We start from the raw sequence: 12273 nt of genomic DNA on the forward strand, positions 1-12273 counted from the left end.
CGGCCTCCCCCCCTATGTGAATGGGTATCGGGTACATTGTACCCCTACCCATTCACCAAAAAAAAGTAGTGTAGTGTGACAATAGACAGTTTTTGAGAAGTCCTTTATTAAAAATGTCTTCTTCCCCGCTCCTTCTTCCTCCGGTCTTCTCCTTCTTCCTCCGGTCTTCTTCTCCCGCTTCTTCTTTGGTGTTCTTCGTCCGCCGCCGCATCCGCCGATGACCCTCCTCCAATGCTGCGTCCCACTGATCTGTCCGTGCCAATGTCAAGCATTTCTTAGATAACTATGGAGCATGGCCATTGGATGATGTCATTCGGAGGCCCCACACCCTTGTGACTTCACCACCCAGGGCATGATGGGTTTGTGACATCATGCGGGGGTGGGGCCTCCCACACCTCATAGTTATAGTGGACAGATCAGCGGAACGCAGCATCGGAGGAGGGTCTTCCGCGGGAGCATTGACGGAGGAAGAACACCCCACAAAGAAGACAGAAAGAAGAAGACACATAGAATAACATAGAGGGGAGTTTAAGGGCTGTTAAAAAAAATGCCCAAACTCACAAAAACGTGAGTTTAACCGCTGAAGGACCATCCCACGTACATATACTGTGACAGTATGGCCCTTAAGCACAAAATCATGTCCTTGTACGTGACTTTTTTCTTTGTCTCTGGGGCACGTGTGCCACCGGACACAGCGGGAGCCAATCAGCAGCTCCGGTGGAAACCCGGCAATCGTTCCGAGAGAGGCAGAAGGCAGATCGCTGTTCTGTTAGTAAGGAAGTCAGAGATCTTGTGTTTCTGCTAAGCAAGAACATGGATCTCTGTCTTCCTACAGTTAAACCATCCCCCACACAGTAAAAAAGCACTTCCAGGGAACATATTTAACCCTTTGAGCGCCCCTGATGTTAACCCCTTCCTTGCCAGTGTCATTAGTACACTGACAGTGCACTTTTTTTAGCACTAATCAGTGTATTAAAGTCACTGGTCCGCAAAAAGTGTTACTTAGTGTCAGATTTGTCCCGCGTACTTTCACAGGCCCGCTAAAAATCGCAGATTGCCGCCATTACTAATAAAAGTAATAAAAAAAATAAAGTCCAGAAATCTATCCCATAGTTTGTAGACGCCGTAACTTATGTACAAACCAATCAATATACACTTATTGGAATATTTTTTAACCAAAAACACGTAGCAGAATACATATTGGCCTAAATTGATGAAGAAATTTGATTTTTTAAATTTTTTATTGGCTATGTTTTATAGCAGAAAGTAAAAAATATTGGGGTTGATTTACTAAAGGCAAATTCACTTTGCACTACAAGTGCACTTGGAGGTGCAGTCACTGTAGATCAGAGGGGAAGATCTGAAATGAGGGGAAGTTCTGCTGATTTCATCATCCAATCGTGTGCAAGCTGAAATGCTGTTTTTTCTTTTTCTTGCATGTCCCCCCTCAGATCTACAGCGACTGCACTTCCAAGTGCACTTTTAAGTGCACTTGTAGTGCAAAGTGGATTTGCCTTTAGTAAATAACCCCCATTGTTTTTTTCAAAATTGTTGGTCTTTTTGTGTTTATAGCGCAAAAAATAAAAACCACAGAGTTGATCAAATATCACCAAAAGAAAGCTCTATTTGTGGGGAAAAAAGGACACTAATTTTATTTGGGTACAGCATCGCATGACCGCACAATTATCAGTTAAAGCAACGCAGTGGCGTATCTTAAAAAAATGGCCTGGTCAGGAAGGAGGGTGAAGTGGTTAACAGCAGCAGTGTGCATGATTTTGAATGATCAGGAAGTGCATGTCTTTTTATATAGAGACATTTGTTTTGGTGACAGTTGTCCAAGACCGTGAACTTTGCATATATAGATACAGTATATTAAAGAGGTAGTAAACCGCATCAAAAAAATAAATAAAAAATAGGCACCAGGCAGTAAGTCATAATGTGCTAGAATGCATTGCATTCTAGCACATTATGACACTTACCTAAAAACGAAGCCCTCCATCAGTGCGCTGTCACAGCTGAGGGCACTTTCATCTTCACCCGATCTTCCTATTGGGTTGATGGGCTTCGACAATATGAATGGCCGAGGTGGCAATGACGCCACAGATTTGCTGTTTACGGCATGGCTCTGAAGGAACAGAGTGCATGCACCAGTGATGTCACCAGGTGCACGTTTAGGAGATATTTACTTTACCTATATAGGTAAAAATCATACATGGGAGTTTACTCACTTACTAAAGTGTATCTCCAGCCAGAAGCCATTTTTTTAGTTCCAAATAAAGTGGTGAAGGGTTTGATCCCTTTGCCACTCACCCTTCAGTTTGTTCTGGTGAAGTGAAAAAGAAAGTGAGGGGAAATGAAATATATTAGAGGTGTCCCAACAATAAGTCGAGACAAACTTTCAAAGGGGACACCTGTTCTGTGGGAAATTTCCTCGAACTTATTGTTGCTTCTCTGGGACAGGATGTGAGGGTATATTTCCTTAACACAACACAGACAGCAACAAATCAACTTTTTACCCTTCTTTTCTCTATCTGAAATGAATAAGGCTATGCTCACCTGGGTGATTAGGGATAGACAGCGGATTCCTGCACCTGGGATCCTAGGTGTCCACGAACAGCTGCAGCCGCTCAGCCTGTAGAAAGCATTGACGGGAGCCGACGCTGTTCGCATGTATTTGAACATCCAGTGGTTAGTGATGAATAAACCACTCTGGAAGTAGACAGATTGCGTCCAGAGTCGTACATCTGTTCCCAACCACAGATACATGTGACAGTTGCACCTCCTGTCATTGCACTGGACAGGCTGAGCAGCCTGGCAAGAATCCACCTCTAATCACTGGAGTGAATGAGCCCTAAAAAAAGTTTATACACTTTGCCCGCTGTGGTCTGGTCACATGATCTCACCACAGTGCAGCTTCAGGGGAAAGGAAGGAGCACTGACAATGAATGGGACATTGAAGCCTATGGGTGACGCCACCGCTCCCAGGCAATGCCAGCCATTGTCGGAGCATTCTCTCCTCTCCCCTGCAGCTGCTGCTGGCTGACGCAGAGAATAACATGATGGGACCAGAGCAGGCTGAAAATAGGTAAGCATTTATATATATATATATATATATAACAGTGGTGTAGAGTGGGAGCAGCTGTGGAAGGTGCCCTGGGTGCAGCATTTAGGGGGGGTGCAGAGATTAGTCTTGTGGCCTCCCTAGTCCCACATTATGATCGTCCATCATCCCATGTCCGATCATGGCGTCGGGTGCCCGGCGCTGTGCTGCTGCCACTGCCCTCTCCACCCTGGGTCAGACCTGCTCTCACTGCAGCCCTTTCGGTGCCAATCCCAGTCCTGGCTCCTCTGCAGCTACCTGCTCCATCCGGCCCACATGTAGGGATGAGAGAGCCGGCTAAGTCTAGCACAGGGGGGAAGAGGAGGAGGAGGCACACAGCTCACACTGGACACACAACCAATCCAATCCCAATCCGGTCCATGGAGAATATTGGGCGGTGTGCAGGGCATGTGATCGGAGCATTGACACTGTCCCAAAGGGATTATCGGGCAGTATGCGGCAGCATGGATCCGGTAGTGGACATAGCCCCCCTGGTGTAGAGCATACCCCTAATGCAGAGGTGAGACCCCATTACCGACCCGCACAGCTTAACTGCCTGAGTGATGTGCCTGATCTGTGTATAGAGAGGAGGAGCCAGGACAGCACGAGTATCACCTCACTGCACTGCACACTCCCCCTCTATGGTTTTAGGCACCTTGTTTTTTATTTAGCCGGCAAATCTTTTTTTTTTACATTCAGCTGTCAGTGGGGAACCCTGCTGACAGTTGATGAGTCATCGGTTGTTAAGGATAGGATCGGGAAGCTGGTCACTGCGTTCTTAGCAACCAGCTATATACAGTAAATGTAAAACAAAACAAAAAAACACAAAACGGCAATCGTGCCAAAAACGCGCGTTTTGGATGTGGGTCCATCGAAGTCTATTACATGCAAAACGCTGCATGCTGCAGAAAAAAAAAGTCCCAGGCCTTTTCCAAAAATGAAGAGGCACAAAAATGCATTGATTGTGAACATGTTCCATAAGAACTCATGTTAAAAATAATGTCCTGCGTCTCTGCAAAAAGCATGAAAAAAACGCATTAGTGTGAATGGAGCCTTATGCCTTGTACACACGACCGGATTTTTCGTCGGACTGAACTCCGAAGGACTTTTCGACGGAGTTCCGACTGAGTTCCAACGAAACGGACTTGCCTACACACGATCGCACCAAAGTCTGATCGTTTCGTACGTGATGACGTGCGACCGGACTAGAATAAGGAAGTTCATAGCCAGTAGCCATTAGCTGCCCTTGCATCCTATTTTTGTCCGTCGGACTAGCATACAGACAAACGGATTTTTTGATCGGACTCGAGTCCATCAGAAAGATTTGAAACATGTTCTATTTCTAAAGTCCGACAGATTTTTCGACAGAAAAGGTCCGATGAACCAAACACACGATCGAATTGTCGGACAGACTTGTTCCGTTGGACCAGTTTGGTTGAAAAGTCCGGTCGTGTGTACACGGCATTACTTTCTCTCTCTCACTTTCTCTCTCCCTAGCTTGTGCTCTTTCTCTCAAAAATTGCAGAAGGGATTGCTAAAAATCTATGGGTTGTGGGGCACAAATGAGTTCCCTTGCCCCGGGCGTTAACAACCCACACTACGTCACTGAGTATATACATTGTTTTTTACACAGGTTAGTCAGCAAACGTGTTGGGGGGGTTTTAGGGGACAGTTTTAGCCCCCGTTCACATCGGGCTGATTTGACATGCCAAATTGGAGCCTATTGCCGGCAACTGCATCGTCCTAATCGGTGTGACACCGCACCGATTTCCAAAGGTAGTTCCTGCACTACTTTTGGGTACGATTTCAATGGACATCTGTGCAATTTTTCAAATCACCCCCGAACTTGCAATAAAACGGGGGTTTGAAATAGTACGAGTTCAGCTGAACTTGCACGATTTCAAACCCGCCTCTAACGTGAACGAGGGCTCAAAGCCAATCAGATGTAAGCTGGAATTCCACTTTAAAACCAAGGACATATCCTCTATTTTACGAATGCCAGCCTTTAATGCAAATGAGTTCTGACTGTCTCAGAATTAGAGCAGTCGTCTCTATAGCACACAAGAGCGACAATGCTGCAACTCCATCCTGTCTAGCGAGTGCTGACCATGTGACAGCAGAACTCCGCCCAGCTCCTCTGCAGCCCCTCCCAGACACACTAGACTGCAACTCCCGGCATTCAGTGCGGCCTGTCGCGCTAAATGACGTAAAGGAGTCGCGTTGGTTGGCTGGGAAGCAAGATTTGAAAACGGCAGAGGCGCGCTGGGAGAAGGGAAGAGACATTGAAGTGAGTGAGTGAGGGAGAGAGAAGAGGAGTCTGCGCCTCAGAGAATCTGTGTGAGAGGACCGAAACCTTGAAGAGCCCCGTCCGTCGTCTGTGCTCCTTGTTCCGTTCCCAGGGACAGTCGGAGGTATGTCCCTCCAGGACGGCTCTGCTTCTACATACAGAGCAACCGAACACCACAATCTCCTATTCTGTATGTACACTGCTAGCCGCTCATAGGACTATGAGGAGGGTATCTGGTGAGGAGAGGCTGGGCTCCTCTGTACTGTGATTGGATGCCAAGTGTCCCTGTCATTGGCCAGGTCCATTCACATCATCATCATGTTCCAGGAGTACATGCAGACCCCTAATGTCTCCATAAAGAGTACCTGTCACCTACCCAATGCTTATTAACCCCCTGTGATAGCAATCATGTGATTTTTTTTTTTTCTTTTTTTAAGAACGTTTTAAATTAAAATGTATTCAGAATAATTAGAATGTGTTTTTTTTAATATATAGTTTTCACTGTAACTTCATTGTTTAACTACTTAAAGAGGAGTTTCACCCATAAATGGAACTTCCGCTGATCGGATCCCACCCCTCTCTGCTGCCACATGTGGCACCTTTTCAGGGCAGAGCAGATACTCATCAAACCCAGGTATCTGCTTCCAAGGAAGATCGCTGCACGTTGTGTGGTGAACTACGTAATGTCCAGCCCCCCACCACTGCCTTCTGGGAGACACACAGGTCCCAGAAGACAACAGAGTTCATTCAGGAAGTGCAACGTGACTCGTGCATGTGCAGTAGGAAACAGGCTGTGAAGTCCTAAGGCTTCACTTCCTGTTTCCCTTAGTAATGATGCCGGTGCCTGCACCCATAGCTGAAGGGTGAGATGGGGCGGCTTCGGGTGCCCACGTTGCGTGCTCCCAGGACAGGTAAGTGTCCTTATATTAAAAGTCAGCAGCTTCAGTATTTGTAGCTGCTGACTTTTTTTTAACGTTGTGGTTTTTTTTTTTTTTTTCACCCAGGAAGAACGCCACTTTAAGGACCAGGCCTATTTTTCAAACTTGTTTACAAGTTAAAATCTTTTTTTTTTTTTTTTGGTAGAAAATTACTTAGAACCCCCAAACATATTATTTTTTTTTTAAATTTCCCAACACCCTAGAGATTAAAATGGCGGTCATTGCAATACTTTGTCACACCATATTTCTGCAGCGGTCTTGCAAGTGCAATTTTTTTTGGAAAAAATACACTTTTTTAATTTAAAAAAATAAGACAACAGTAAAGTTAGCCCAATTTTTTTCTATATTGTTAAAGATAATGTTACGCCAAGTAAATTGATACCCAACATGTCACGCTTCAAAATTGCACCCACTCGTGGAATGGCGACAAACTTTGACCCTTAAAAATCTCCATAGGCGACGTTTTAAAATTTCTACAGGTTACCAGTTTTGAGTTACAGAGGGAGGTATTGGTCTGGAATTATTGCTCTCACTCTAACGGTTGTGGCGATACCTCACATATGTGGTTTGAAACACTGTTTGCATATGCGGGTGCAACTTGCGTATGCTTCTGCACGCGAGCTCGGTGGGACGGGACGCTGTAAATTTTTTTTTTTTTTTATTCTTTTTATTTTTACACTGTTTTAAAAAAAAATAAATATTTTTGGGTCACTTTTATTCCTATTACAAGGAATGTAAACATCCCTTGTAATAGAAAAAAAACATGACAGGACCTCTTTAATGTGAGATCTGGGGTCAAAAACGCCTCACATTTACCCTTAACCACTGGAAGAATTCTCCCCCTTAATGACCAGGTTGTTTTTTGCGATACGGCACTGCATCGATTTAACTGACAATTGTGCAACGTTGTACCCAAACAAAATTGGCGTCCTTTTTTTTTTTTTTCCCCACAAATAGAGCTTATTTTGGTAGTATTTAATCACTTCTACGCTCTAAACCAGGGGACTCAAACTGGCGGCCCTCCAGCTGTTGCAAAACTACAAGTCCCATAAGGCATTGCAAGGCTGACAGTTACAAGCATGACTCCCACAGGCAGAGGCATAATGGGACTTGTAGTTTCGCAACAGCTGGAGGGCTGCCAGTTCGAGACCCCTGCTCTAAACAAAGAAATAGCAATTTAGAAAAAACTATTTTTTCTTTTGCTATAATACATATCCAAAAAAAAAAACAAATTTATTCATCAGTTTAGGCCGATGTATATCCTTCTACATATTTTTGGTAAAAAAAAAAAAATGGCAATAGGCATATATTGATTGGTTTGCGCAAAAGTTATCGCGTCTACAAACTATGGGATAGGTTTAGGGACTTTTATTTTTATGTTTTTACTGGTAATGACAGCGATCCTGAGATTTTTAGCAGGGCTGCGGACAAATCTGACCCCAAATGCCACTTTTTGGGGACCAGTGACATTAATACATTGATCAGTGGTATAAAAATGCACCAATCCATGTAAAAATGACACTGGCAGGGAAGGGGTTAACACTAGGGGGTGATCAAGGGGTTAACTGTGTTCCGTAGGTGATTTCTAACTGCAGGGGGGATGGGCTGCCTGGGATATGACAGAGATAACTGTTCCCGATTACTGGGAACAGTAGATCTGTCAGAATGGGCATTCGCCTTGTTTACAAAGGCAGATCCCCATTCTGCCTCTGTACTAGGCGATCGTGGGTCGCTGGCGGACATCAACTCTGCCCGACCCGTGGGCACGCTCCCGCAGCAGGCATGAGAGCACACCGTCGGCAACTGCGGGAGCCGATGTACAATGCTGGCAATTCGCGCCAACATGCCACAGTACAACTGCAGTGGCTGGTCCTTAAGTGGTTGAAAGCAATAAAAAATTTCCCCTTTAAGACCATTGGACGGAAGTGACGTTTGATGTTGCTTCTGTCATCCATTTGTATGTAACCGAGTGGGGGCCATCTTTCCCTTACTCTGCTCTGTGTCTCAGAGGGGAGAGGACCCAATCGGCTCCGCTGCCGCCACCACCAACAGCACCTCTCCCGCCGTTGATAAAAGTGATCTTGGGGCGAATCCGCCGCAGAGACCACTTTTATCTGAAAGCGGACCGCCCGCAGTTTAAAAAGAAACCGGTTTATGGCAGCTATCTGCCGACACAGGAGCAAAGAGGAGACTGATAGTAGGCTGTAGATGACGGAGGCATGTAAACTGACCACGCTGAGCCATGATACACAGTGGTCCATTTACAGGGGGGGGGGGGGGGGGTGCAGAAACTGGCAGGATCAACCAAGTTGTTTTAGGTGTTACACGGGCCAAATGACACAGCACAAGTGTGGAGTCCTATAACATGCTTTTAAGGAGCAGGATCCTTTGTAAACCCCGCCCCCCCCCCCCCCAAAAAAAAAAAAACGCTTTAAAACGATATTGCGGGCACATGCAATTTTAAGACATTGCATGTTTGGTATCCATTTACTTGATGAACCCTCATCTTTTATATATTTTTTTTTTTTTAAATTAGTATTGTGTTTTTTGCACTAATTCATTTTTTTTTCCTGAAAGTTAGCTTTTAATAAACCCTTGTGCAAATCTCATGTAGCATAAAAAATCTGCAACTATCACCTTTTTTATATTTTCTACAGGGCCTCTGCTTTCAGAAAATATATCAGGTTCTGGGGGTTTTAAGTCATTTTATTAAATTAAGATTTTCACGTGTATGTGGAAAAAAAAAAATGCCCTGGAGCCTAACTGGTTAAAGTGAATTCCAGATATGGATATGTTATACATCTTGAACCAATGTACTGATGTATATTCCATATTTCGCTTATGCCCCTGGAAGCGGGAAATCACTGAAGTAGACCACTACTCCAGTAATCTCCACTTGTTTCCAGGTCCCATGTTGAGTGGCTGTCCTGATGCTTTATGAACACAGGAGGTTGGCTGCTCAGCAAATGCTTTGCATTTTCTGATTGAATGAAAAGTGTTCTCTGATTGGATGAGGTGGAGAGGCGGGACGATGATGTCATGCTTTCCACCTTGTCCAATTTGAGAACACTTTTCATTCATTCATTCATTCACGTAAAATGTTTATTCACTGGCATCTTCTAGTTCTAGATCTGTGCCAGAACATAAACTGAACCGCACACATACAATCTTTGATATAGTATGATATCGTTGGATTCACTGACATTTCTTTTCTACTATCCCAGGTAAAGTGGAAACAATGAAGGCCCTAAAAGGAGCAGACTTTATAAAGCTGACATCATCAACAGAGTCTGTTGTGAAACTGCAAACAGAACTTGAGGTGAAGATACTGGTTCATTTCTCTCCTTGTGTTCAATATATTTTCAGAAGCGCTAAAAATCATTAGTGGCTGTTAGATATTAACCACTTCCTGATCGCCCCATAGCAGATTTTCTGCTAATGGGCAGCCACGCTGCGCAGAATTGCATATATATCTGTCTCTGTCTATCTATATATCTCTCTCGGATTCTGCACTTACAGGTTTTGGGTGCGTGCACCTGCTGTGATTTTACACAGCGGTTCCCGCGGTGCATCCCTGATCTCTGTAAAGAGCCGCAGCTCTTTAACCATGTGATCGCCTATGTCCAATCACAGCCAGTCACACATAAACACGGAAATGACTGACAGTGTGTGGCAAGGAGAGCCAATCAGTGGCATCTCCTCGCAGGGGACATGTAATCAGGACCCTGATCATCAGTGCCCTGATTACAATACAGCCCCATCAGTGCCCATTAGTGATGCCAGGGAATGCCGCCTCATCAGCGCACATCAGTGAAGGAGAAAAATAACTTATTTACAAAATTTACCGACAGAAACTAAGAAAAATGTTTTTTTCAAAATTGTATTTGGGTACAGCGTCGCATGACAACACAATTGTCAGTTAAAGTAACGCAGTGCCATATTGCAAAAAATGGCCTGGTCAGGAAGGGGGGGTAAACCTTCCGGAGGTGGAGTGGTTAATAAATGCATCTTGATAAGAACCTTTCATGTATACATATTTTAGCAATAACATTGTCCCTTTTAAAAATATATGGAACAATACAAACAACTTAGTGGTTGTAACGATCACCTTGTAAAACAACCCACTCAGTTTGAAATCGAAATGAAAGGCAAAACATTTGTGTATAGATTAAAGTGGTTGTAACGTCTCAAGGTTTTTCACCTTGCAATTTCTGCATTAAGGTGAAAAACCTTCTTTGCTGCAGCTCCCGGGGCGGGCCAGGTCCCTCTGTCTGCGTCGATGGACGCAGCAGCGGGACTCGGGAGCGCGCCAGTAAAGGTGCCCCAATGAAAAGTGGCTTTTCGTGGGGGCACCTGATGAAGGGGAGGGGCCAGGAGTGCCAGCGGGGCACCCCAGAAAGGAGGCTCTGGGCTGCTCTGTGCAAAACTCTTCCACGGAGCAGGTAAGTATAACATGGGGTTTTTTTTTTTTTTTTTTTTTTTTTTTTTATTTATAAAAGTAAACCTTTACAATCACTTTAACCACTTCAGCCCCGGAAGGATTTACCCCCTTAATGATCAGGCCATTTTTTGCGATACGGCGCTGCGTCGCTTTAACTGACAATTACGCTGTCATGCAACGTCATATGACGGCGTCCCATAATGAGAGCTGCACCGCCCTGACGTCATTTGATGGTGGCCGGCGGCAACTGGTTAAAGGAATCTGGGAATTGTGGTTTTAGTCGCACATGAAACACCCTGACATGGTCCTTGTTGGTGGAGTGTGCATTTATACAGTTGTGCTCATAAGTGTACATACCCTGGCAGAATTTGATTTCTTGACCATTTTTCAGAGAATATTAATGATCACACACAAACATTTCTTTCACTCGTGGTTAGTGTTTGGCTGAAGCCATTTATTAAAAAAAAGTGTTTTACTCTTTTTAAATCGTAATCACAACAAACTACCCAAATGACCCTGATCAAAAGTTTACATACCCTGGTAATTTTGGCCTGATAATAACATGCACACATGTTGACACTAAGGGGTTTGAATGGCTATTAAAGGTGTAACCATCCTCACCTGTGATCTGTTTGCTTGTAATTAGTGTGTGTGTATAAAAGGTCATTGAGTTTCTGGACTCCTGACAGACCCTTGCATCTTTCATCCAGTGCTGCACTGACGTTTCTGGATTCTGAGTCGTGGATAATTTTTTTTTTTTTTTCGTCTTCTGAGCCTATGGAGAGTCTGCAGGACTGTTGTGGATATAGAAGCAGACAGAGAAAAATCTGTAGAGGAAATGGTATATGTGCCTGAACTGAGAAACAAGCCAGTAGGAATTGGGAGAGGGAGACAGAGTGGAGAAATCAGACTGAAATTTTGAGATAACTTTTTGCTGGTTATGACTTTGTGTCCTTGGAACAGAATGGAGGACGCCACTTAGTCAGACTGCACATGTAAGGACAGTGAAAAAATTGGCTACCTAACAAAGCCAGTGGCTGTGGTTACTTGTGTATCTAAACCTGAAAATCTGTGTGAGTTAAAAAGGGGGTTTTGCAAGAGCTACAGGTGTTTTTTGTGTGGATATAATTTACTTTTGTAAAGACAGTGGTTATTCTTTTGTATTTGAACATAAAAATCTTAGGGCGCACTTCTGGGTGAAAAACGAGGGGTGACTGCTAAAGCTACCTTTTTTGTATATCAGTAAGGTACTTGCCTTACTAATGTCCAACCATAACGAAAAACTTATTTTGGATGACCATACAACCCCCTTAGTCCTCTTGGCATAGTCTATGGTTCAAAATAAGTTTATCGTGTGTGTTTTTTTTTTTTCCCGCTCATAACTGTACAGTATGTAATATATTCATCCGTACATTTAAGCCCCTGTTCACACTTGTGCGACTTGTCATGAAATTGGACAGTTCCAAATCACATGACAAGTCACACCCCATTGCCGGCAATGAAACCG

General features: G+C 44.2%; 1 protein-coding gene across 2 annotated transcripts in view; it reads left to right on the forward strand.

Annotated features, from left to right (window-relative positions):
- The first annotated feature begins 5305 nt into the window (after positions 1–5305).
- ESPL1 (extra spindle pole bodies like 1, separase) overlaps positions 5306–12273 on the forward strand; it is a 109990-nt gene continuing 103022 nt past the window's right edge. For both annotated transcript variants that reach the window (XM_073613584.1, XM_073613585.1), the window contains exons 1-2: positions 5306–5511; positions 9550–9644. In XM_073613584.1, coding sequence (XP_073469685.1) covers positions 9564–9644 — 81 coding nt within the window. In that variant the 5' untranslated portion in view covers positions 5306–5511; positions 9550–9563. The remainder of the gene's footprint in view (positions 5512–9549; positions 9645–12273) is intronic.

Source organism: Aquarana catesbeiana, linkage group LG02 (genome assembly GCF_042186555.1).
Source record: "Aquarana catesbeiana isolate 2022-GZ linkage group LG02, ASM4218655v1, whole genome shotgun sequence".
NCBI classification, from domain to species: Eukaryota; Metazoa; Chordata; class Amphibia; order Anura; family Ranidae; genus Aquarana; species Aquarana catesbeiana.